The sequence below is a fragment of the Oryzias latipes genome, chromosome 12, assembly GCF_053564925.1.
Source record: "Oryzias latipes strain Hd-rR chromosome 12, Olatipes_Hd-rR_3.1".
Lineage (NCBI taxonomy): Eukaryota > Metazoa > Chordata > Actinopteri > Beloniformes > Adrianichthyidae > Oryzias > Oryzias latipes.
Window position 1 is genome coordinate 31,662,477 of NC_136248.1, and position 26,401 is coordinate 31,688,877.

Below are 26,401 nucleotides of genomic sequence, written 5' to 3' on the forward strand. Positions count from 1 at the left end.
CTCATTTTTACAAAATGACGTTTTTTCATGATCAGTTTTGAATATCATGATTGCAGGAACCTGAATCTGAACCTGAACCTGAACCTGGACCTGAACCCGAACCTGGACCTGGACCTGGACCTGGGCTCCTCCTCCTGTTTCTCACATGAATCAATAAGTTCTGCTCCTCTGGGCTCATGACCAGGAGGAAGGGGTCAAACTGGGTCATGAAAGGCTGTTTCTGGTCCGGGAGCTTCGATCAGGCTGTCCCGTTTCTGGGCCTGGTCGATGCATCAATTCCAATAAAGCTACGAGCTCGTGCGCGTGAAGGCGGGCAATAATGTGGGGCAGAGAGATAGAGATGTTTGGCAACACTGTCAGGTCACGTGTCCACTCTGGATGCTGGCGCCCCCCTCCTCCTCCTCCATATTTAACAACCTGCAGTTTCATTCGGACAGCAGCTCAGCAGCCGCCTCCATCCTCCGCTGCGCCATGACGCGCGCCGCTGCGCTCCTGTCTCTCATTTTAGCATCATCACTCCTGCACGCGCGCGCTTCCATCCTATGCACGTGGACTAAAGTGTCTCCGAACGATGAGGTGCACTACGCCTTCCTCCAAAGCGACCTCCGCAGCACCCCCCCGGCCCTGCGCCTGCACCACAGCGCGTGGTCCGCGCGGCGCGCGCTGCTCGCCTGCGCCTGGAGCGATGACGCAGCGGTGGTCCAGAGCTTCCTGTCCCGGTGCCGGCAGCGCCCGCGGGACTTCTCCGACCATCCGAACCGACTCCTGCACTCCCTGTTAGAAGGAGTAGAGTGCGCCTCCCTGGAGGCTCTGCGCTCCGGGGGGCTGGCGGAGCGCAGACAGAGGAGACACCCCAGGAGCGTCAGGGGTGATGATGGGGGGTCAGAGGTCAGCGCTCACCTGCGCGTGAAGCGCGGCTTCATTGTGCCGGGGACGCTGTGGTGCGGCTCCGGTAACAAGGCGCCGTCATTTGAGGATTTAGGTTGGTTACTTTTCTGTCAGACTCCACCCGATTATCCTGCAGGAAACTTCCTCAGATTATCTGTTAAGAACAGAAAAGAATTATTTTAATGAGTTCTTTTAGGACTATCAAACATTTTTCTGTGATACTAAATGTCCGAAAATATTTTCAAATCTGAATTTGTTGGAGCTGCAGTTCCTTCACCTTAAAACTATTTTACAGTCTTAACTCCAGATTTTACCATAAAGTTTCAGAAGAGAAGTCTTTTTCTAAAGCTCCCACAGCTCCTGGAACACAGCAGTTCCAGTTGCTGACGTCTGTCATCAGGTGAAGATGATGTTTGAACATTATGATAGAAAAAAGCCACATACAGATGATTTAACCTTGAAGAACCCAGGAACAAACGTCTTTACCGTGTTTCTGTTTGTTTGTTCCTTTTGGTAAAGCAGCAGCTGAGAAATGATAAACATAATGACATAAATGAGAGGATAACTTTGACCTTATAAGTTCTCCAGGGTTAAACTATAAAAAATGTTCCTTTCATTTACAAATAATTTGATTTCCAAAAATCAGAGAAAACACAAACAGACTGTTGTGGACCTGCACTTTTCCTTTTTTTTTTTAAATATAATTCCTGCAGTGTAGTGCATAAAATCTGCCATGGGGAGGGGCTATTGGTTTTCCTAAAGATTGAACATTATGAATAAAATGAATCCTTTGTAGCTTCATTGACCTCGTATGTTTAGGCAGCATCATCCGTTGGCAGGTTTTGTTTTCAGTGTTTGGTAAATAGGATCTGGTATTCCTGAACAGGACAAAGACAAACGGGGAGTTTCCTGTGAAACAGGCTTTCGCAGTGAACCACAGATCTGTTGAAATCTGCTCACCTGTTCGTCGTGACAAACGGCACGCCGTCTTTGTTGGAGGTACAGGTGGACTACAGGTAAACAAGTTGATGAACCTGTCCTGCATCCGTTTTGTGCTTTTCAGGGGTTTTTTCGGACACAGACAGCTGCTGCCGGGAGCACGACCAGTGCCAGCACACCATCCTGTCCTTTCAGTCTGAGTTTGGCGTCTTCAACAGCAACATCTTCACCATGTCTCACTGCGACTGCGATGACAGGTAACTGTTAACTCCACGGCTGATGCATCCTGAGGGAACAGGCTCCTCAAAACCCTCTCTGATGTTCGCTGAAGGTTTCACGGCTGCCTGAAGGAAGCCAATGACAGCATCTCAGACGTGGTGGGATACACGTTCTTCAACCTGCTGAAGATGCACTGCTTCACCTTCTCCCATCGACTCCAGTGTGCAAAGAGAAACTGGTTTGGAATGTGAGGAACCTTTACGTCCATTGATGATGTCAGTTTGATCTCTTCAAATCATGATCGAGTCTGTAGCTTCATGAATTCCTCTCCTTTACTCTGATATCAGACGTTTGCTTTTGGTCTTTTATTTAAAACAGTTAAAACTCTTTGAGACTGGATTACAGATCAATTCAATCTCACAAGCAGAGACTAGATCTGACTTAGACCTTCAGTGAGAGACTGGAGATATGACTTGAACCTTAACTTGGAACTTTTCTTGTACCAGTTGAGACTTGAATTGGCTTTGGATCCATTGTCTGCGCTAAAACTTTACCTGACCTTGTAAAGGTTTGGAACAATCTCCAAAAACCGTTCAATCAGGTCAAACTTAGCAGACTTAGATTTGCATCTACAGAATTGATACCTGTCTTGAACTTTTGACTTGAACGTGCTCCTCTAGAACTTGAGAAGTGAGCCTGGTACAAAGTTCTTGTCTCAACTTGGCGTCCAGCTTACCTTGGATCTGCTTTTCCATAACTCTGAACTTGATTTGAACTCCCGACCAAAGTCTTGAAACTTGTCCTTTCTTGGAACATTTAAAGACTAAAGACTTGACTTAAGTTTGTAACAACTGACTACACACTTAAGGTTGGATTTAAACTTTCCAATATATGTCTTGAGACTTGGCTTAGACTTGTGACCACAGACTTAAAACCATACTGTAACTTAAAAGTAAAGATCTGAAACATCACCAGTTCTTCGTACTGGACTTGGTTTAGAGTTCTTCATTAAAACTTGAGGTTTGACATGGACTGTTGAGACCGGGATCTGCATGGTTGAGACTTGGTCCTGGACAGTTGAGACAGGAACGTGGACAGTTGAGATTGGACCTGGCCAGTTGGGACTTGGACCTGGCTGGTTGAGACTTAACATGGATTTTTCAGTCTGAAACTGGACTTAGACTAACAAAAAAGCCCCTCAGCCATGTTGGCTTTGATAATGTTAGCTTAACCCTTTAACACTGGAGACGTCGCCGGTAACATCAAAAGAACACACGCTCTTTGAACTACGGTAACCCTTCGACTCTTTGCACAATCAACGTAGTTCCAACGGATTTCGACGTGGAGATAGCGACTTTGCGTATCGTGTTGCATAACGGCAGAAGGCTGCTGTTCTCTGAGTCAGAATTCGTAGGAATTTAGTTAATTGCGTAGTTAAATAGTTGCAGTAGTTCATGGAGTGTGTGTTCTTTACATGTTGCCGGTGACCTTGCCGGTGTTAAAGGGTTAACAAACTTAAGCTGATGTCTCATGTGGTTCCCTCTGCTTTGACTCACAGGTGTAAAGAGACTCAGATGGCTTTGTATGCGGACGTCCATCCACCCACTCTGTACGAGACGACTCCACCTGAAGACTGCCTGAACATCACGTGCTCCAACATCAGCTCCACTGTGCCGGCAGAACAGAAAGTCAGTACATTAGCTCCACAAACACACCTCTCCACCACCACAGCCACCGCCACCTTCCCTACATCCTCCAGAGATTTCCCCTCCATCACTTCCCCGCCCAAACCTATGAGTCCCCTGAGCAAAGGCGCAGCTGGTAAACCCACAGGGTCTGGACACGGGACGAACGATCTGGGGAACGCTTTACCAGTCAAACTCCCAACAGTGGTTCAACAGCATGCTAACGTCACAGGTACTGCTGGTGCTGAAGGTTACCAGTTCAGCAACATCTGAAGAACCCTGAACATTTTCTACGTACCCTCTTTTCAGAGAAACAGACGGACTGTGGGATCTACAGGGAACTTGATGAATGCAAGATGAAAATTCTGCCTCAGCAAGTGAAGTACGGCCTCATCAACACCAAGGCGGGGACGCTGTACCACTGCAACTGTACGGCCAGGTAAACCAACAAATCCCTATCAGTAAACCCTGATGGTTCTGAGATAGTCTAGTCAGTTATGACAATCATAACATGAGCGCATATATCCGCATAGTAAATATTTACATCCCCATTTACACCCCACATGCAGTGATTGTAGTGGACTTACCTTGTTTGGGTGTGTGCCAGATTAGACGTGGCATGACTGCATCGAACTAATCTAGGCCAAAAGCACACATGCATTCAGGCCTACAGCCTTACATAAGCAGAGGCAGCTGTCTGCGTTTCCTCAGAGGATTGAGTGCATCTGAACACGACCATGCAGGCGTGTTTGGACAAATGTGCTGCATGAGTCTTTAGTATTTCTGAACCCGTGTCTGTTTGTGTCTTTCTAGATTATTCCAGACGTTGGCTCAGCAGAGATCACTGGCAGAAGTGGAGATTCTTCTGCTCAGTTACGTCTCCCAGTCCTGCTTCCTGTTTCAGGACTGCACACCGGCAAACACGTCAGTATTTACAAAAATGAGCTCACATGTTGACTAGTTAACACAAATGCATTTGTGGAACTAGTTAGTCAAAGCTGAAAACATACTGGGAGCATGCTGATGTTAGCATGTTTCAAGCACATCCACAGCTCCCTGCAGGTTCTTGTCATTGGCAGAAATGTTTGAGCTAAAAAATTTCATTCAAAAACAGAACCACACCATCCATATATGGACTAAACGAGTGACGGAGTAGAGCAATTAACCGAAACCAGAAACGCTAAAGTGGATAATTTTGCAGCCAACATGCAGCCCCTTAGTAAAAATTACTCTGTTCAAGTATAAAAGTATACTTAGTCTATGGTAAAACTGAGGCAATATACTTGAAGTTTACCTCTTAGTAAAGTATAGTTAGTATAGTATCTTACGGAGCCCCTAAAGAGACCTTAAAGAAAAAGAAATTGAAGTGAAAAAAAAAACTAACTGGTGAGTACAAGATAGCATCTCGTCTTGGCTCATCTGTGCTCCTGTCTTTGCCCGTGGTCCTCGCCTCTAGCTCGTCTCGCGCCCCTAGGCCCCCCAGCCTTATCTGGCTGAGTCTAAGGGCAGGGATGTCCAGTTTAGCTTATGTGTTTAGTTTAGTTTAGCAATAAACTATTGGAATTTTATTACTGATTTTATGTATTGTATAATTAGTGAAGCCCGTTGAGACAACTGTGTTGTTAAATTGGGCCATTTAAATAAACTGAATTGAACTGAATTAATTGAATCGTTTTTTTGTTTTACTTTGATTTATTTTCTAATGTCCCTTCATTGGCTCCGTACTATCTATATACTGTAACTTCAAATGTTCCAATTTAGTCTGTAGAAGTATTCAGTTAGTGCAATACCTACACTACCGTAAATGGTCTATAGTATACTTACTACTCAAGCATGCTTCATAAAATAAACTTCAAGTGTAATACTTTCTGCTAAGAAATTAGATTTCTAAGAAATGTAAATCTCTCTATAGTGAATGCTGACTTATATTAAAAAGTCTTAATCCAACTTTATTAACTTTTTTATTGGTCCCTGTAAGTTTTTATGCTTTTAATAAAAGTTATTCATAAATAACAAATAAACCTCAAGCTGTTGAATAATGCACAGTACTGTTTCTATTTAAACACTTCATATTCCAAACATAAACATGTAACGCACAGCTAGGGGAATATCAAAAATGGCAAAAAACTACACATTCTTTCCACAATTTAGATTTTTTATTATTTATTATTTCTGTTTGAGTATCCTTATACTTTTTCATATTAAACTGTGTGACTAAAGTCAACATCCAATGAAGCCACAACTTACTTGCTTAATCAGCTGCACCATTTCTAAGTTCTTTATCTGTATTTTAATCTACAAATTAAATTACGTATCCCATAAAAGTATACACGAGATAAGGAAATCAGGATAAATACTTTGCAGACAGCATGAAGTCATCATAAACCCGCCTTCCTTCTGCTTCCGTCAGCAGCTGTCCGGCTGTGGAGGTGAAAGCCACGCTTCAGAAGGGGGACTCTGAAGAGGGGCTGCAGCGCCACCTGCAGGCCCTTCAGCTGAAGGTCAGGAGGCCAAAAACGAGCAGAGCTGCGAGAAAAGACAGACCTGTGAGGCTCTTCAAGCTGTGCATCAGGAAGACGCGACCTAGACAAGCAAGGAAGGGAAAAAGAGCTGGACAGAAGATGCAACCACCTGAGTGACAGCCGTGTGGTCATGAAACACATCTGTAAAAAAAAGACAATCCGTGATGAAAGTCCAGGGATGGATGGGTTTGATTTTATTTATTCAAAATTAGAAATGACTAAAATAGCGTATGTACAGGACATATTTTTAGTTTTTTTTCCCGTCTTTTTTAAAGTTCAGTCCTGAACATCTTCAGCCCTTTGAACCATTGCACTTCCAGTATTTGATTAACATTTGGAAGATAAGAAAGTAACGTTTAGCCACAATCCTGAAGGAGAAGCATTACCCTTAAACACAAAGAGTGACTCAAGTGAATTTCAGAGAGCAGCTCGTCTGAAGTCAAACTTTTCTGCTGTGCTTTAAAAACCTTCCGTTTGTCAGGATGTCAAGCTGACCTGGACGATCTCTGAGTCTACATTCTTTGAAATCTTCTCCTCCTGTTTATGTGTGTATTCAAAGAGAATCAATGTTTATGGTAATATCTGAAATAAAGGCCCATATGGAGGTTTTGAGTCAACATTTGAACAGTTTTTTAAGCACAGCCAGAAATAGACTCCTGCTTTTCTGTGGAAAACGTTTTGTTTTTTAAGGTTCATGAAGTAAAACTGTGGCTTTAGGTTCTCTTCCTGTGTTCCCGAGAAACCCTATGAACACATTTCACTTGGATTTTTGCAGTGTTTTCTTAGAAATATTTAAATGTAACAGAAAGGGTTTGTTTGTAGATATTTCTAAATATGAAGCAGGTGGTTTATAAAGCAAGAAAAATTAACAAAAAATCTGAAATAAAGTAAACATTTGTTGGCTTTCTTGTAACTCATTTGATGTCATGACCTGTAAAGTAAACCAACTGAAATTGGTCAACAGGTGGCGAAATTTAGCATCATGATGGTGAGTTTTTTGCCCGTCTTCATCCTTTCATCATTTTCTTTCATTCCAAGAAAGCTTTAAAATCCTCCAGATGAGCAATTATTTATTTACTCATTGCTATACATCACTAGACTGGCCGTCACGTGACATACGACGTGTTGTTCTGCGAGTCGTTATATGTACTTTCCCTCTTCTTTCCTCTGAGCTGGATGTGATCTTGAAATGTGAGTCTTTTGGATTTTAATACAAAAAATTCATTTAAAATGTTTCTCATCTAGAATTACAGAGCAAAGTGGTGTGTCTGATGGTGGTATGTCAGTGCCACAACCCGGGATACATTTGGACTCTTTGGGTCACCAGGTTTGGAAGCTATTGAAAAAAATAACTTCCAAACCTGCAAGCCTTTCAGATTTTAATATAAAAATACATGATATACTCATCTTTTGTGTCTGTCGCACGTATATTTCTTATATATATGTATACATATATATACATACATATGTGTATATATGTATACAGTATATATATACACACATATATATGTGTGTGTGTATATATGTGTATATATATACACACACAAATACCAAAATTCTGGGTTTAATAAGTTATATAAAAAGAACTAGCTAAAAGAACTAGCAAGGGCGGGAAAAAACTTTTTTATTTCGTCTTAAGATGGCGCCCTTAGTCCAGCCCTGAGACCACGTACACAAAAAAGGGGGAATATCGCCAGTTTTTAAGATAAACACCTGACTTTTCTTAATAAAACTTTAATTGAAGTCTTTTGTACAATCATTTTTAAAATTGTCTTCATTTTTGACGCGCGCGCAGAAGTTGTTGGAGTGAGACACTTTCAGCTGCCTTTGATCCGTTTGATCCGTTCATTTCTTCGTGACTTTCACAAACTTGCAGCTGACGTGGGGGTCCACCCCCGCGCCCCGCTCAGTCCGTGCGTGGACACCCCCCCGCCGCCGTCTGCATTGTGTCCGTCAGGTAACTCAACTCCGCTCTGATGTCACGGGGAGTAACCGACACCGAGCCGCAGGCTGCGGCCGCCGAGCCGACCGGATCCCCGCCTCTCACCGGACCCGCATTCCGCCATGGGGCGAAGATCCACTGCGGGACATGGCGCGTTCCCTTCGGATTAATTTAAGCGCAGACCGGCGCCGAGCGGCCGCCTCATAGCGGAGCAGAAGCCCCGCGTTGTTGGACGGTTCTGTCTCCGGATGTTCCCCGGGAGTTTCTCCGGGCTCCAGTCCGGGGATGAACGCTGGGAGCGGCGGCCGCAGAGTCTGACAGACATGGAGAAGCCACGAACGAAGAAGGAGAAGGTAAGATGGTCGCTTCTGACTGTCAGGAACTTCTGACTAAACTTCAGGATGTCTGGAAGGAGATGCGCGTCTCTGACGGTCCCAGTCTCAGTCCTGAAGTCCCTCAGCTCCTCCAGGAGGTTCAGACCAGACCTGTTAGGATGAAATGAGCATCCTGACATTAAAGGATGGGAAAAGTCAAGATCAGAAAGTTCAAGAAGCTTTTTTAAACAGCCTGTTTGTTTTAAAGAATCTAAATAAATCATCTCTGTTTACATTAGATAGCATAGAATAGATGGATCTTCATCGTCATCATCACACGTGCCTTCTGGTCAGTGGAACATTCATACATTTAAAAAATAAACCACTTACTACTAAAAATAATAAATAATACAAACAACTACATAAAAAGTGGTTCAATATGTGTTCAAATGGTTAAAAACCAGAGAAATAATAATAATAAATAATATGAAGAGAGCTCCCAAACTATCATCATTTACTGGAAGAGATCAGGTCGAATGTTTTCCTGACAGTTGGATGAAAACTGTTGTTTGACCTGCGGCGTTTGCCTGAAGGCCACAGGTCAAACAGGAAGTGTCCGGGGTGGGAAGCGTCTCTGATGATGCTCTGTTGAGGCGGCGGGGGCCGTGGAGGGTCTCCAGAGTGGGGAGAGGGCCCCAACAGTCTTCTGGCGGTGTTGATGAGAGCCGCTGTCCAGCTGCATGGACCAGGTGCTGATGCAGTATGTCAGTACACTTTCTACAGTGGCAGGGTGAAAGGTCACCAGCAGTCTTTGGGTGATGTTGTTCAGGAAATCCAGTCTCTGCTGGGCCTTTTCAGCAGCTCGCTGGTGTTCGTCCTCCCGGAAGTGGAAGTCTGCCACCGTCTCCTCGCAGTGAAGAGTGGCAGTGTGTCCGTCTTCTTCTTCCTGTAGTCCTTTATCGTGTCTTTAGTCTTTGATGTGATGAGGAGGAGGTTGTTGGTTGAACACCAGCCGTTCCACCTCCTCTCTGTTGGCAGATTTGTCCCCATTAGAGATGACATGATGGTCTTAACAATTCATTTTAGTCTCCAGGTATAGATAGACTTCACAACCTGCTTCAATATCAATGTGAAAAAACACATTTATGGAATCTAAAGTAAAACAGTCAGAATTTTTAAATCCTGAATACTTATTCAATAAAATGTGATGTTGTTCCCATCGGTCTTTTCATTATGATGATGCTATTTTTAGCCTAAATCAACAAGCCTGCTGTTTTAAGACATAGCAGGAGTTCTGTAGGTATTTACCTCTAAGTTGCGGGTGGGAGCAACCCAAACTCTTCACATCACTCACAACTGAGAGCTCCATGTTTACACCCTCTCCCACTAGCTTACAGCCCTCACACCCCCAACCTAACATTAACGGCACAAAAAAAACCGGCAGCAACTTCAGATCCATCCATCCGTCCAGTTCTGATCCAGATTCCAGCTCAGACCAGGAAGACAAAGACCTTCATGGAATGGAGGGACTGTACATCAATACAGACTGAGTTTCTCCAATCTGCAGGTGGATGATCAGAAAGGGGCGGAGCTTGGAGGTCATGGCCCCGCCCAGCGTATTTTCTATGTCACAAATACGATCTCTCTTAAACTGCATTTTTTCATCTGCTCCTGATTCGCAACAATTTGAATGAAAAAATACCCAGAAAAACAAATGTATATGTAATTTTCTTTACACATATGTCCTCCATAATCAGAAAAATTCCACAAGAACATGTTAAAGGTGGGTTTTTTGGTCAGCGTCCGCCAACAGCAGTTTGGATTCTTGTCGGTCTCTGACCCTCACCGACTCTCAGAACCCACCTTTGACCTCCGCTGTTGGAGTCCTTTGGCTGGAGGTCTACCTGGTATTTCTGTTCCATGCATGCCGCGCTCCTGCCATGCCTCAGATGGCCGTTGGAGCTTCCTGTTGGCTGGATGCTGGATGCATTCTGGGCCCTGCCGGGCGTCTTTATCGGCATTCTCTTGGCTTTCACGTCTTGGGAAGCACAGCAACAAGTTTAGATTGTGTGTGACCTTTGACCTTTGCCTGTTTCAGGTTGTGTCCGTATTCCCGCCCTAATCCCAAACTACTAAAAAACTATATAATGGGGCACTATGTAATGCCTTGAATTGGAAAACCTATTCAGACACCAAGCTCACTACTAAAAATGTTTAAACGGCGGATATAACTTTATCATTTTCACAAAGTTAAATTCTAACTGATATGAGCGTTTTGCTACGATTATTTATGAGTCCACTGTCTTCTGAAGATAAAAAAGGTTAATAGTTTATTTAAAAAATACATGTAAATACTTTTTTTGGGGGGGGCAAATGTTTTGACGCAATGCATTGTGGTCTATATTCGTCGATTTAGTGAGCATTGATGGACACTGGTTTTTTGCAGAGACTTCTGGGAAATTTCTGGGGGTTTGGATTTAGGAAATGTAGATTCAGACAAACTAGAACATGGAGAACGCTCTATAGAGTGAGTAGGAAAGACATCCTGACACCAGCTGGGATTCCTCACTGCGCAGAAGAGGCCTGAGGAGCTGCTGTGTTCTTCATCTCCATCTCCTTTAGACACCTCCACATCACATCCTGGGTTTGATCTGCGTCCTCTGGTCCTCACACTCCAGCGGAGGTTCAAGTCCAAACCCAAGGGGACACATTCTGCTGCAAAATGTCCTCTTTTTCAGGAATTCAGCCCCCAGGTGTTTGTGCGTCTCTACAGGAAGGCCCTCTCTGTGACCAGGGCTGAACGGGGGGGTTGACAGGATGGAGGGGGGAAGTGTGTGTTTGCTGGTGATCTTGGAAGGACTGTAACAGGATATTCCCACTGTTTCTGTGGCAGAGCTGCTGCCTAACCTGTTGCTGTGTGACCTCTGGTTGAAGATGCACCTGATCCTGAGTGTTTGTGAATGGCTGCCTGTTCGTCTCTTAGGGGTAGGGATGGGTATCGTTAAGGTTTTAACGGTTCTACTACTCTTATTGATACTGCTTATCGATCCGGTATTTTAACGATACTCTCATCGATACTTTTTGAGGATGTAAAATACATAAATAAATAACAAATTAAGAACATAAAGTGTTTTATTTCCTCATTATGCAACAACAGTGTTTTTTTAACAAAACATTTACTTTATTCATGATAATGTTCCAATACAAACCTGGAATGCATGTGGATGTGTTAGACCAGCGGTCAGAAACCTGAAGCTCTCAAAGAGACGTTTGGATCAGTTTCCCACTGAGATGAAAGAACAAGGAGCCGCAACACTAGATGTGTTAGAAGAAATGTTTTTGCCGATAGATCACGATAGTTCATGTAGTACTTGTATTGATTCAAAATACTGTCAGGATATTTATTGAATTATTTTAATTATGTTTATTCTTTGATGTTTCCTTTGATCTTTAGTCCATTTTCCACAACCTTGAATAGATTTTCTGTCTGTCAAACACCAGAGTTAAGATGAGTGACATGATGGAAACAAAGCCGACTTAAATGTTCATTCTGTCTCTGAAATAAGGCCTGACTTATAAAATAATGTAGAAAACCCAACAAACAGAGTTCCACATACTAACAGTACAGAATTGTAACTGAAGGTTTAATGAAGGTTAAAGGATGCTTATGTCTCACCTTTATGGGCCGACGTTTATGTGGTTGATTATTGTAAAAAAAAAGGACCAGGTCTGTCTGCAGTCTAGTTCTTGTCAGAATTCTCCAGAATCTTTCTTGTTTTTTGAGTTTTTCATTTGTGTTTCTTCCTCTCTGTCCGTTCTCTTCCATCTTCTGAGGTTTGGTTGTTTCTCGAGTGTCGTCTTTTGTTTCGGTGTTTAGTCTTTACCCGTTTAGTTTCTATTGGTGTGTTTTTGTTTCGATGATCTATTTCACTGATGGAGCTTTATAAATACCAAAACACCAGATGTAAAATGTCTTTATGATGATAAAATGCAGCCTTTTCTCTTCTCTGGAGCAAACACGGCTTCATAACAACGCAGTGACAGTCACAGGCTTTCTGCATCTTCAGGCTGTAAATTTACCGTTGCTGTGCGTCAAAGCTGGGGGGTGAAGGTGTCGGGAGTCCCTCCAGCCTGCAGATTTCCGGCGTAAAGCGGGCCTGCTTGTGTGTTCTGAGATAATGAGGGCTTTGCTGGAAGCTGTGCTGAGAGGACAGATTTGGAAACGTCCCATCAGAGAGCGGAGCTGCATTTCAGGCCTCCAGCTGCCCACACAGGCCTCTTTCTGACATGTTTCCCTCCTAAGCTCACGTGTCACAAATGAATGAGAGGAAGACGACCCTCCTTCCTCTGTCTGAGAGTCTCCTCTGTTCTTCAGAGGGATTCAAGATGTCGCTGCTGATTCAGCCAAAGCTGAAGCATCGCCTGAAGATGAAGCTGCAGAGGATGAAGTCACGTTTGACCCTCTGAAACGATTTTCCTTCCATGACCAGAGTGTGGATTCAAACCCACAACCACAGAAAACCCACAGACTCTACTGCTGAGCCATTCAACCTAAAATGTAGAAAAGATCACGATTATGTAGAGCAGTGTTTTTCAACCTTTTTTGAGCCACGGCGCACTTTAACCTTGACAAAAAACCCGCGGCACACCAGCATCCAAAAATGAAAAAGCAGAAACTCTATAGTCTGTATTGATCTACATTCTACAGATCTACAATCTCTCACACATTTCTGTGATAATTGTGGCAGAAAAAGCTGGAAGTTGCAGCTGTTTTTTCTAAAATATGTAATAAAAGTGAAGTTAGTTTACAGTAATAATTTTCAACTAAATTATTTGACATTTTACTCTGGTAGTTGTTTTTTCCTCCAGTTTATTGACATGTAATTTAATGTAACCTCATAAAAAACAAATATATTCTTTCTAAATAGTGATTTATTTATTTTATATTTTTTTAAATGTTGGTGCAAAGGCAACTGTAATGTTTGAACAATTATATGATCACAATGTTTGATAAAATGTACACAAAAATAAGATATTTCTGTTTTCTGTAGCTACACAAAAAGTGAAGATGTTGAAGTTTTATTAGTTTTTCTTTCGTCTTAATCAAAAATGAAGTCTTTGAAAACTTTAACAGAAATGTTTTTTTTCTTTTTAGATGATTAAATTGTTTCAGTTTAGTTTAATTGTGTCTGTTTCACCTTCATCCTGTTTCTTTAATGTTCTTACTTCTTCTTCAGTTTAACATCTAAAATAATCCAGACGTCTTTAGAAAAGTGTTTTAGTCAGAAAGATGACTTGGACCAAACTCTGGGATGTTTGGCTGTTAAGAAACACAAACCTGGAAGGAGAACTAAACTGTTGACCTCTGACCTCTGATTTCATCAAGAAGATTTATAAACTTATTGATGTGTTCGTTGTGGTTTAAGACGTTTAACAGGGAAGACTCATTGTACGCTGAGACGCTGTCACTTTAACCCAATGCATCATGGGAGATGTAGATTTCTCTTGCATTGCTAAATCCTAGACTTGTATCCAATAGATCATCTCTGTACAGCAGAAATAAAACCTTAAGAGGGATGGGCTTGTTTGCTCCGCCCACCTGCATGCATGTTGTAGTTGGCGAATGGGTGGGACAAAGTAAAGTTTGAAGTTACCCAATCAGCATAAAAAATCCCCAAACTTGAGCAGATTTAAGTTCTAATAAAGTCAAAACAACTGATTTGAAAGAAGCCCCTCCCCCACAGTTGTCATGAATAGAATAAAACGGTAAACATTAAAACCGTTTCTTTCATCAGACTGTTTATGCTCTATGGAGAGCGTTTGCCATTTTCTAGTTTGTCTGAATCTACAATTCCAGATTTCAGAGCCCTAGAAATTTCCCAGAAGTCTCTGCGAAAAACCAGTGTGCATCCATGCTGACTAGATTGTTGAAAATAGACCACAATGCATTGCAGTGGAACAAATTGTATTTAAATGTATTTTTTTTAAAACCATCAACATTTTCATCTTCAGAACTCAGTAGATTCATAAATAATCGGCTCATATCGATTAGACTTTCATTTTGTGAAATCGATGACGTCATATCCTCCCCCTTAAAAAACAACAACTAAGTAGTGAGTGTGGTGTTTGAATTGCTTTTAAATCCTTTAAAACCTTTTAGTAGTTAGGGGTTACGGTGGGAATTCAGACACAGCCATAGAGTAAAGTTTGATTTTTAACAGTGGAGTCAACGGGGCGTGGTTCTCCTCTGGAACCTGCCCCCTGTGGTCTGTTGAGGAACTGCACTTCTTCTTACTTCCTGGTTTGAACCAAACATGGGCCAACAAGGGGAGCCTTTCTGACCACAAACGGCCTCCATTCATGCTGGAGCTTAAGCGATCAGACAGTAAAAAGATGTGAACTCCTCATCTTCATCCTCATCTTCATCCTCCAACATGGAGACGAGCAGATCTTCTTCTTCTCTAGACGTCAAGCAGTCCTCTCAGAATCAGGTTTCACCAGATCTTATGTGTTGTTTTTATTGACAAGCCTCTGCTCCTCCTGTCATCTTCATCCCTTCAGACTCGTGACCTTCAGGTCACGTTGGGTCAACCCAGGAGGAGTCCAGGTCAGCGTTTGGCAGACATTTACCGGCTCCTCCGTTTGTTTGATTTCTCTAATATCTTGAAGATGGGCGTGTCCTTCAGCTTTCACGGCTCTCTCCTCTTTTTCCTCAGTTCTCTTTTTTTGGATCCCGCTCCACGAACAGAACCGTCCACCCCCCTTCTGCACCCTCTTCCTGTCCTCTGAAGCCTCCATCTCCTGTGGGGACGCGGTCCGTCCCTGGATCTGGTTCTGGTGCCGCCGCCCTGAGCAAGGCTGAATTTCTGGAGCGTGTGCGGCGCAGTAACCAGGCCTGCCAGAAGGGGGACTTCGCCCTGGCCGTACGTCTGTACTCGGAGGCCCTCGGCGCCGACCCGCAGAACTGCATCCTGTACAGCAACCGCTCCGCCGCGTACCTGAGGCTGGGCCAGTACAGCACGGCTCTGGACGACGCCATCAAAGCGCGGCTCATCAACCCCAAGTGGCCGAAGGTAAGAGGTTCGATTCCCATCCGAGGCTTCGGACCAGGGTTTGATGAGGAGGGGGCTCCTGGTTCCTCTCGACGTTCTTCTGCAGACTTTAACTCGTTTTCGTCCGTCTGGTATCTTCTCATTTTCATTTACGTTTATGGATTTGGAAACTTCAAACGTTTTTTGCTCATTTACTGTAACGTGAAGAAACGACAAAACCTTTTTTCTCTACCAACTTCAGTCACCTTTGTTGTAAGGAGAACATTCATGTTGGAATATCTACAGGAAGAGCTCCTCATGGTTTTCATGACGCCTCATCATGTCAAGAATCAGGAATCAGGTTCTTTAGTATGTCATCATTTTTAACCTTCGGTCTTCATCATTTCAGGAAATATTTGCATTTTTAAAACTTTAAACTTTATCAACATTATTCAGATTGTACCCAATGTATTCAGCTTATGTAGCGTTTTTCAGTTATTTGAATTAATAACAGCATTAATTTTAGGTTAGATTGGAATAGAGTAGATTAGGTTAAATCAGTGTTTTTTAACCTTTTTTGAGCCGCGGCACACCAGCATCCAAAAATGAAAAAAGCAGAAACTCTATAGTCTGTATTGATCTACATTCTACAGATCTACAATCTCTCACACATTTCTGTGATAATTGTGGCAGAAAAAGCTGGAAGTTGCAGCTGTTTTTTCTAAAATATGTAATAAAAGTGAAGTTAGTTTACAGTAATAATTTTCAACTAAATTATTTGACATTTTACTCTGGTAGTTGTTTTCTCCTCCAGTTTATTGACATGTAATTTAATGTAACCTCATAAAAAAACAAATATATTCTTTCTAAATAGTGATTTATTTATTTTATATTTTTTTAAATGTTGGTGCAAAGGCAACTGTAATGTTTGAACAATTATATGATTACATATAAAGGAAGACTCATTGTAAGCAGAGATGCTGTCACTTTAACCCAATGCATCATGGGAGATGTAGTGATGTCAGACAGACTCTCTTCTCTGAGCTTCATTGTTAGCTACACCGCTAAAGACGAGCTTTAGCTGGTATTTCTGTTGGAACTGAGAGACTTTATGAGCAGAATCAGAACAAGGAAGTGAAGACTTTAACCACTTCTGATTGGTCAGACTGATGACATGTGATTAAGAGTCCAAGAATGATTGGTGGAGACAGTTAAAGGGGCGGGACTTTTCAGAAAACAGCTGACGCTACGGCTAAATCGCAGTACCGTCATTCTAATCAAAATGTCTTTAATAGAATCAAATAAACACAAAGAAAGAAGTATTTAATGATCTTTCATATTCCTAACTACTCAGTGTTTTATCAGGGCCTGTATGGATGAACACAGAGCTGATATCCTGAAGATGCTGAATGTTTTTAGATCAGTGATTGGGTCATTTTAGTGTACCGCGGCACACCGGTTGAAAAACACTGGGTTAGTTTAAATACATTTCAGCCTTTTTTTCCAAATCCTTCTCTTCCGTTTTTCTGCATTCATTCATTAATTTTACTTTTAATTTTACGGTTCTTAAAAAGAGTCAATGGATGAAACTCCAAAATGTTTCAGATGTTTGGAAATCTGAAATAATCCGGATATTTGTCAGTAGCTAAAATGAAGTAAACTCTCAGCTGAGGCCAGGGGGGTCGGCCTCTGTCTGGACGGCGGGGGCCGGGTCGCCCTGCTTCCTTTCCCTGCAGGAGAGAATGGACGGAAGTGAGCATGGGCGTGTTCCTGTGTGCGTGTGCATGGCTGTTATTGTGTTCTGGAAAGCTGGCCCAGCCTTGGCTGGAGTTTGTCACTCTAACACAATAACGGAGGCGCCGTTGGCGGTGGCGGCGTTGCAGTGAGCTCACTGCAGCCTTCGCCGCGGGTCAAAGCCAAGGTCAGACCCTCAGAGCGGCTGAGAGAACCAGAGTTCTGAGGGAATGTTTACTTCTGCTTCACTTCCCTCTTTCTGCCTTTTCTACTTTCTGCTCTACGCTTTTCTTCTTCTCCATCCGCCTCCCACAGTCTGCCCCTCTGGTGCCCCTCTGGTGCCTCCTGCTGCCCCCTACCAACCCCCCCCCCCCATAACACACTGAGGTGATGGTGGTCAGAAGTCTCATGTCTCTGCAGCTTCTTTGCATTCTCCTGATTTCGTCTCCTTCTCGAGCACAAACATCGCAGGACGCCTTTTGTTTGTTTGTAATGCAAATGCCCCCCCCCCCCCCCCACACACACACACACAGACAAAACCTCCTGCAGGAGCGAAGACTCCACTTCTTTGGACCTCACTGTTCAGAGTTTGAATGGTCTGTGAGGGTTTGTAGCTCTCTGCATCACAAACTCTTTAGAATTCCACTTGTTTACTCCGTGAAGCTCCTGGGGCCTGTGAGGGTTTGCCCCCCCTACTTAACAGACCTCCTCACAGAGGCCTGGGAGGATTTGCACCTCCTCACAGAGGCCTGGGAGGGTTTGCACCTCCTCACAGAGGCCTGGGAGGGTTTGCCCCCCCTACTTAACAGATGCCTGGGAGGGTTTGCACCCCTCACAGAGGCCTGGGAGGATTTGCACCTCCTCACAGAAGCCTGGTAGGGTTTGCACCTCCTCACAGAGGCCTGGGAGGGTTTGCCCCCCCTACTTAACAGATGCCTGGGAGGGTTTGCACCTCCTCACAGAGGCCTGGGAGGGTTTGCCCCCCCTACTTAACAGATGCCTGGGAGGGTTTGCACCCCTCACAGAAGCCTGGTAGGGTTTGCACCTCCTCACAGAGGCCTGGGAGGGTTTGCCCCCCCTACTTAACAGATGCCTGGGAGGGTTTGCACCTCCTCACAGAGGCCTGGGAGGGTTTGCCCCCCCTACTTAACAGATGCCTGGGAGGATTTGCACCTCCTCACAGAAGCCTGGGAGGGTTTGCACCTCCACACAGAGGCCTGGGAGGGTTTGCCCCCCCTACTTAACAGATGCCTGGGAGGGTTTGCACCTCCTCACAGAGGCCTGGGAGGGTTTGCACCTCCTCACAGAGGCCTGGGAGGGTTTGCCCCCCCCTACTTAACAGATGCCTGGGAGGGTTTGCACCCCTCACAGAGGCCCGGGAGGGTTTTCACCTCCTCACAGAGGCCTGTGAGGGTTTGCCCCCCCTACTTAACAGAGGCCTGGGAGGATTTGCACCTCCTCACAGAGGCCTGGGAGGGTTTGCCCCCCCTACTTAACAGAGGCCTGGGAGGGTTTGCACCCCCTTAACAGAGGCATGGGAGGGTTTGCACCCCCTTAACAGATGCCTGGGAGGGTTTGCACCCCCTTAACAGAGGCATGGGAGGGTTTGCCCCCCCCCTACTTAACAGATGCCTGGGAGGGTTTGCACCCCCTTAACAGAGGCATGGGAGGGTTTGCACCCCCTTAACAGAGGCATGGGAGGGTTTGCACCCCCTCACAGATGCCTGGGAGGGTTTGCCCCCCCCTACTTAACAGATGCCTGGGAGGGTTTGCACCCCCTTAACAGAGGCATGGGAGGGATTGCACCTCCTCACAGAGGCCTGGGAGGGTTTGCCCCCCCCTACTTAACAGATGCCTGGGAGGGTTTGCACCCCCTTAACAGAGGCATGGGAGGGATTGCACCTCCTCACAGAGGCCTGGGAGGGTTTGCCCCCCCCTACTTAACAGAGGCCTGGGAGGGTTTGCACCCCCTTAACAGAGGCCTGGGAGGGTTTGCACCCCCTTAACAGAGGCATGGGAGGGTTTGCACCCCCTTAACAGAGGCATGGGAGGGTTTGCACCCCCTACTTAACAGATGCCTGGGAGGGTTTGCCCCCCCTCCTCACAGAGGCCTGGGAGGGTTTGCCCCCCCTTAACAGAGGCATGGGAGGGTTTGCACCCCCTTAACAGAGGCCTGGGAGGGTTTGCACCTCCTCACAGAGGCCTGGGAGGGTTTGCCCCCCCTTAACAGAGGCATGGGAGGGTTTGCACCCCCTTAACAGAGGCCTGGGAGGGTTTGCACCTCCTCACAGAGGCCTGGGAGGGTTTGCCCCCCCTACTTAACAGATGCCTGGGAGGGTTTGCACCCCCTTAACAGATGCCTGGGAGGGTTTGCCCCCCCTTAACAGATGCCTGGGAGGGTTTGCCCCCCCTACTTAACAGATGCCTGGGAGGGTTTGCCCCCCCTACTTAACAGATGCCTGGGAGGGTTTGCCCCCCCCTACTTAACAGATGCCTGGGAGGGTTTGCCCCCCCCTACTTAACAGAGGCATGGGAGGGTTTGCACCTCCTCACAGAGGAGGGACCTTCCAGAACCTTCCTTCCAAGCGTCCAGACGTGAACGCTTCCACATGCTAGGATCACCGTTCTGCTGCAGAACCAAAGTGCCCTTGAGCTTAGAAACTCAGGGAGGAGTTTCTCCCCAGGAACGAACAGTGAGGACTTTTCCTGCCACACACCATCAAACTACCTCCACCGTGTTTGTCTGCTGTCCTGATGTCATTTTGGGAAGATCTACTCCTAGGTTTAAGGGGATTCACATCTTCAAGAAAGTTTTTTTGTCAAATGGGACCCGAAGCTCTGTGTTCTTGCTGCTCCTGGTCCTCCTCCCTGGACTCTCCCAGTGGATCTCCTGGGATCCCGGAGAACCTGCAGGCCTCTCCGTGTCCTTCTTCTTGAAAGACCTGCTTGAGGAATTTCTGATCCCCTTTCTCTTTTGATCGTTCTATTGGTGGAGAGCTGGTTTCATCAGTAAATAAATCCTCTTTGTTTAATGGGTTCAATGCTATAAATCCTTCAACCATTGTTTTCCTGTTTCTCTTTCTTTATTTTAGTATCTTCCACCATTTTTTGCCGCTTATCTCCTCTAATTTTTCATCTATTTTAACCATTCAACTATTCAAATGTTCAGCTCTTTCAGCTTTTTCCAGTTTTGGTCCTTCAAATCCTTGAACTTTTCCAGATATTCCAGGATTTCTGCCTCCATTGAAATCCATGGACAATCCTTGGTGCAGAAGCTCGCTGGTTCGATACCCGGCTCTGGCATTTTTCACAAAGATATCTTTGTAGTTATTGTGCTGTTTTCACTTTATTTATGGTTAACTTTGATCATTTGTTAATGTATTTTTTATTCCATTTATGACCCTTTAAGTTTCATTTTCATTCAGCAACACAGCATTAAACCTGCGTCTTCCACTGGAAATGCAGCTCCTTCTAGTTCCCTCTCATTTTCTACGTGTTGACCTCACAGTTTCATTGTCATCAGGTTTTGTTGACGGTCAGAGACTCGGCCCTGCAGGAAGCTGCCGCTCCTTTGACAGGAAGTTGCTCCTTCAACAGGAAGCTGCGGCTCCTTCGACAGGAAGTTGCTCCTTCGACAGGAAGCTGCGGCTCCTTCGACAGGAAGCTGCGGCTCCTTCGACAGGAAGCTGCGGCTCCTTCGACAGGAAGCTGCGGCTCCTTCGACAGGAAGCTGCGGCTCCTTCGACAGGAAGCTGCGGCTCCTTCGACAGGAAGCTGCGGCTCGTCGACAAGAAGCTGCGGCTCCTTCAACAGGAAGCTGCCGCTCCTTTGACAGGAAGTTGCTCCTTCAACAGGAAGCTGCGGCTCCTTTGACAGGAAGTTGCTCCTTCGACAGGAAGCTGCGGCTCCTTCGACAGGAAGCTGCGGCTCCTTCGACAGGAAGCTGCGGCTCCTTCGACAGGAAGCTGCGGCTCGTCGACAAGAAGCTGCGGCTCCTTCAACAGGAAGCTGCCGCTCCTTTGACAGGAAGTTGCTCCTTCAACAGGAAGCTGCGGCTCCTTTGACAGGAAGTTGCTCCTTCGACAGGAAGCTGCGGCTCCTTCGACAGGAAGCTGCGGCTCCTTCGACAGGAAGCTGCGGCTCCTTCGACAGGAAGCTGCGGCTCCTTCGACAGGAAGCTGCGGCTCCTTCGACAGGAAGCTGCGGCTCCTTCGACAGGAAGCTGCTCCTTCAACAGGAAGCTGCGGCTCCTTTGACAGGAAGCTGCGGCTCCTTCAACAGGAAGCTGCGGCTCCTTCGACAGGAAGCTGCGGCTCTTTCGACAGGAAGCTGCGGCTCCTTCGACAGGAAGCTGCGGCTCCTTCGACAGGAAGCTGCGGCTCCTTTGACAGGAAGCTGCCGCTCCTTTGACAGGAAGTTGCTCCTTCAACAGGAAGCTGCGGCTCCTTCGACAGGAAGCTGCGGCTCCTTCAACAGGAAGCTGCGGCTCCTTCGACAGGAAGCTGCTCCTTCAACAGGAAGCTGCGGCTCCTTTGACAGGAAGCTGCGGCTCCTTCGACAGGAAGCTGCTCCTTCAACAGGAAGCTGCAGTAAGGGTCGCCTCACAGAGCTCTGACGGGCTCTGAAGTGGAAGCCAACCAGATGGCTGCTGGCTCTGCCTGCGTACGCAGACCGCCCCGGCTGCCCTGTCATTAAGAAACTACTCTGAAACCACATTCTGCAGAAATATTACCAACAAAGAAAGTCCCGTTTCCTTAAGCGGAACTCTGGACCTGAAATAGTTTGTTTCTCCACACGATGAGATCAAAGTGCAGGAACTCCATCTCAGCGCCTTCCTCCTCCTTCAACAGCAGGAACAGACCCAGAACTGTCCTGCAGGGTCTGTGGCGCATCAGAAACGGGGTCCTGGAGAACTTAGTAGGCTAATCCAGGGCCGGCTGCAGAGCATGTGAGGCTGCAGCGTTGAAATCCTGTTCAAGTGACTTTCTGCTCTGTTTCAGAGACCCTGAAAACACAAAGAGCAGGAGACCTGGTTCTTCTTTTAGAACTTTTGATTCAATTACTTTAATAAAACTACTAGAACCAGTAAAACGATCGGTTGATGTTTCAGTCGACGTTGTTGTGTCTGAGAATGGAAGCGTTGATAACGATGCGTTCTGTGGTTTCATAAACGCTTTTAGTTATTTCAACCACATAAATTCAGAAAAACAGACTCGTTTAGATTTATCAGAAATACTTCAGAGACACTTTATTTTGAAGACATACAATTACATAGATTCAAAGGCCGTCTGATTCAAAAATTGCCTCATCAGCAAAGGTCGGAGGTCAAATTACCATCCTTTTTTTTTCTTGTCTTGATTTGACAAATGTTGAACCGACTGCAGGAAAAAGTTCAATGTTTTGCTTTTTCTAACCACGTTTTGTGCAGTTGCCATTTCGACTCAATTGAGGAGATATTTTCTTCCAGTTTGAATTATTTCTGTAAATATTCTGGGAGCCTGAGCCATGGTGGTTTTGATGAGCTCTTGTTCTCGTTAATTAAACCTTTTTCACAGATTTAGTCAACAACTCTGGAACTCCCTCCCCTCAGATCTACCAAATATGGACTGACTCTCTCAGTTCTCCAAACATCCTAAAACCTTTCTCATCACCTTTCCATACATGACATCAAGCGTCTTTGTGTGCCATTTAAAGCGCTATACAAATAAAATTTATTATTATTTATTAGCTAAACTGCTGTTTTAACTGTTGACTTAGTTGTGTTATTGTTGAGTTGTTGTTGTTGTGTTTTTATGCTTTTACTGCTGCTTTATGTACTTTGAGGCGTCCTTGAGTGTTAATAAAGGCGCCGTATAAATAAAATGTATTATTTTTATTAATATTAAGTTGAGTAGAGGTGTGTTTGGTCAGCGGCCACCAGAGGGCAGCGCTGAAACAAAGGAGAAGTGCTACATGCCTCTTCAAGATCTGAAAGCACAGACTTCCCTTTGTTCCTGCTGTTCCTCATGACCCTAGTCCCATGAGGCTTTGCAGGAAAGTCATTTACATCCTGCTCAGAGTGTGTCATCCACCTTAAGATGAAGCTGCAAAAAAGCGGCTTTCGCCGGATGCATCAGAAGTGATGACATGTTGGATAAAGATCCACTTCCTGCTCTTGCCCAGCCTTCCTCCTCCTGCTGGGTGTAATGAGTGGATTCTGCCTCCAGGAGGGCAGAAGCTAATCATCTGTCAGTAATCAGCAGATGGACTCCCGCCTCTCTGCTGCTGCCGGTTCCTTCCTCGGGATAAAACCCGACTGAACTCTGCTGCCTCAGCGGGGCCTTCAGGCCACGATGCTGGGAGAGGTCATCAAAGATCGTCTCGGTGTCACATGACGTGGGTCTGGGTCTTAGCCGTTTCTCAGACGTTAATCCCTCCGTACACAGATCCAAAAGAAAACCAGCAGAAACTCACACAAACTTGTTCTCCATGTAGGTCAGAGATTATTAGACAAACTGATGTTTCTAATTACGGTAGTTTGAAGTAAAGAAACCCCTGTGTGAGGTACTGACAGCCAATTAAACATCTCATTTAGGAAACCTCCAAACGTTGAGTAAACTGACGGTTCAAACGTTACATGTTGGTTTAAATTTGAATTTAAATGACCATATATGGGTAAGAGGAAGGAGCAGGAAGAAGATGCTTAATTAGAGATTTTACAAAGTATTAATTGACAACAAATAACTGTATATAGGAACTGGACTGAGTGACTCCTCCCCCTGGCGTTCCAAACAGGAAGTACCCAAAATCCAATAGACTTCTATAGAGAAATTCTATTGGTCAGAATAAACATTCTTGATCTGATACATTTTTTAACGTTTTTTTCATAATCCTAATTTTTTAAGATAAACACCCCAGCGAACGAGTCTTTATGAACGTGCATGTTGCTATGACAGACAGAGGTTGAGGTTAATGAAGGAGTTCCTCTCTGTAGCTCCTCTCATGTCTGTGTGGGAGTCTGTGGACTCTGGGAGGTTCTGTTGAATGTGTGTGAAGCTGAAGTTTAACATGTGGTCCAACAGAAAAACGGTCACCAACGGCTGCTGCAAACATCTACCATTTGGAAACTGCTGGAAGACAAAGCAGGAATGTTCAAGCTTTACAACAGAGGAGGAGCACTTCAGATGGTCACACAGACTGCACTCAGAGAAAATGGGAAAACGCTTCTGGAATATCTCTAACTCCACACCTCTGACACCAAAGGGGCGTGGCCTAATGCTCCATCTCTGATGCTCGGAGCAGCTGAACTCCTGGATCCCGTCAACATCCCATCAGTTTATGGGACAAGACAGAAGAAAGAAAGAGTCACTGAAGTTCTGAAGGAAACAAAACCAAATGTTGGGGCCGGAGTTTGGACCAGAACCAGGAGAACACCAGCTTTATCAGGGGAAAGGAACCCATTTATTTCTGTTAGAAAGAAGTCTTTGCTTCCCACTGTCTCCTGATCCACAACAGACTGGACCCAGGTGGAATAAATTACTGTCATCTGTAATAACACACGTTCATTTCTAAAGTCAGCAGATGACATTAAAAATGACCAAATTCAACGACTGTGTCTGTTTTTACAACATTTCAGGATGAAGGTTTGGACACATGGTTGAGAGACAAAGACAAAAACAGTGGATCTGCATGTAAACCTTGTGTAAGCTCTCCTCAGTGTGAAACCAAACACAATTACAGGCTCATCTGTTTGGCAGGACCACCGTGAGGACGTGCCAAGCGGCTCCACCGGGCATATGTGCTACCAACTGTGCGTCTGAGCTGAAGAGAATCGCACACAACCACAAACCTAAAGGAGCTTTTCTTTGTCCTGCTGCTCTTTGCTGTCCCTCGTCTTGGTGGGAATGTGTGAACGTTTCCTCATTTAAATATTTCGGCCTCAAAGGATCAGCGAACACAGCGGTTCCCTCATCAGATAGGGTCAATTCTCCCATGTATGTTCACTGCTTATCTCTAACCTCTATTAATTTCTAAAGTCAGCCTCTTGTGAAAATCTCTTGAAAAGCTTGATGGGAATCAAACTGAAACATAGAAATTAAACTGAAACGTAAAAGAAAATCTAATGTGCATTTTTAGAACCCTCACTCTTCATGTTTACTCGTTACAGGGAATCTACTGGAGTTCAAACGTGACACGCTCTGACCCAATTGAACGGCTCTAATGTGACGGACCGGCCGGGCATGTGTGATGCATTCAAGAACGCGTGGAACACGGGTACGCGCTTTGAGCGTGCGGTGTTGACACTGGTCTGAATACACGATACGAGCACATGTCCGGACAGTTGGAAGAGTCTTGGTGTGAAATGTCAAAGCGGCAAATGTGAGGAATCTGGCTCCAGGATTTTTCTTTCGCAGCTCTATTCCGATAAATGAAAGACTTGGTGTCATAGAATCCCAGCTGGACACAAACAGCAATAATTCATTTCCCCTACAAGATCAATTTTTAAACCATTGACACTTGTGAATTAAAAATGATGCCATCCATATCCTGCAACATGATCCAAAGAACCAGGTCCTGAATACAAGCAGCTTAAGTGAGCTTCCTCCGTGGGGGGGCTGGAAGCTCCCTTACAGATAGGGGGAGAGGCTCTGTCCCCCACGGAGAGCTGTGAGGAGAACCGCTGCTCCTCCACATCCAGAGGAGCCAGCCGAGGCGGCTGGGGCATCTGGTCCCGATGCCTCCTGGACGCCTCTCTGGGGAGGTGTTCCGGGCGTGTCCAACTACGTCTGGGTCCCCCCAGAGGAGCTAGAGGAAGTGGGCGGGGCAAGGGAAGTCTGGGCATCTTTGGTTGGACTGCTGCCCTCACGACCCGGTCCTGGATGAGTGCAAGACGATGGATGGATGGATGTTCAGATCCCTTAGATCCACCCAATAGGTCAAAGTTCAAGGGGTTTGACTTTTAGTGAGTGTTCAACGTGTGAACGCTGTGAGCTAAGAGTGCGTCCAAAAGCCAATGTTCAGTGTGTTCTTGAATGCACCACACATGCTCAGTGCACATGGAGCATTACACGTAGCATGAAGCGTGTTTACACTCTGACGAGACCCATTTTAGACCTCGGGTCACTTTTCCCGCTCTCTCACTGCTTTT

At 45.2% G+C, this 26,401-nt stretch overlaps 2 protein-coding genes across 4 annotated transcripts in view; both read left to right on the forward strand.

Moving 5' to 3' along the window:
- Positions 1-287: 287 nt before the first annotated feature.
- pla2g3 (phospholipase A2 group III) lies at positions 288-7,170 on the forward strand. 2 transcript variants are annotated; one of them, XM_011481392.3, is made up of 7 exons: positions 288-982; positions 1,952-2,084; positions 2,159-2,293; positions 3,605-3,963; positions 4,041-4,170; positions 4,545-4,655; positions 6,142-7,170. In XM_011481392.3, the coding sequence occupies exons 1-7, from the start codon at positions 379-381 to the stop codon at positions 6,368-6,370; spliced, it is 1,701 nt and encodes a 566-aa protein (XP_011479694.2). In that variant the 5' UTR covers positions 288-378; the 3' UTR covers positions 6,371-7,170. The 2 variants fall into 2 exon arrangements, with proteins under 2 accessions (XP_011479694.2, XP_023816866.1); XM_023961098.2 differs by having other exon boundaries at positions 290-982; positions 6,145-7,170.
- An 877-nt stretch (positions 7,171-8,047) lies between these two features.
- The window catches only part of ttc28 (tetratricopeptide repeat domain 28), a 111,493-nt gene continuing 93,139 nt past the window's right edge, over positions 8,048-26,401 (forward strand). For both annotated transcript variants that reach the window (XM_023960667.2, XM_023960669.2), the window contains exons 1-2: positions 8,048-8,548; positions 15,226-15,582. In XM_023960667.2, coding sequence (XP_023816435.1) covers positions 8,444-8,548; positions 15,226-15,582 — 462 coding nt within the window. In that variant the 5' untranslated portion in view covers positions 8,048-8,443. The remainder of the gene's footprint in view (positions 8,549-15,225; positions 15,583-26,401) is intronic.

Bases quoted from the DNA above. Each gene is read 5' to 3' on its own strand.
- pla2g3 (XM_011481392.3), top strand. From the start codon at position 379: ATGCTGGCGCCCCCCTCCTCCTCCTCCATATTTAACAACCTGCAGTTT. The intron at 2,085-2,158 runs GTAACTGTTAAC...TGTTCGCTGAAG, and splicing joins CACTGCGACTGCGATGACAG to GTTTCACGGCTGCCTGAAGG. The intron at 4,656-6,141 runs GTCAGTATTTAC...TGCTTCCGTCAG, and splicing joins GACTGCACACCGGCAAACAC to CAGCTGTCCGGCTGTGGAGG.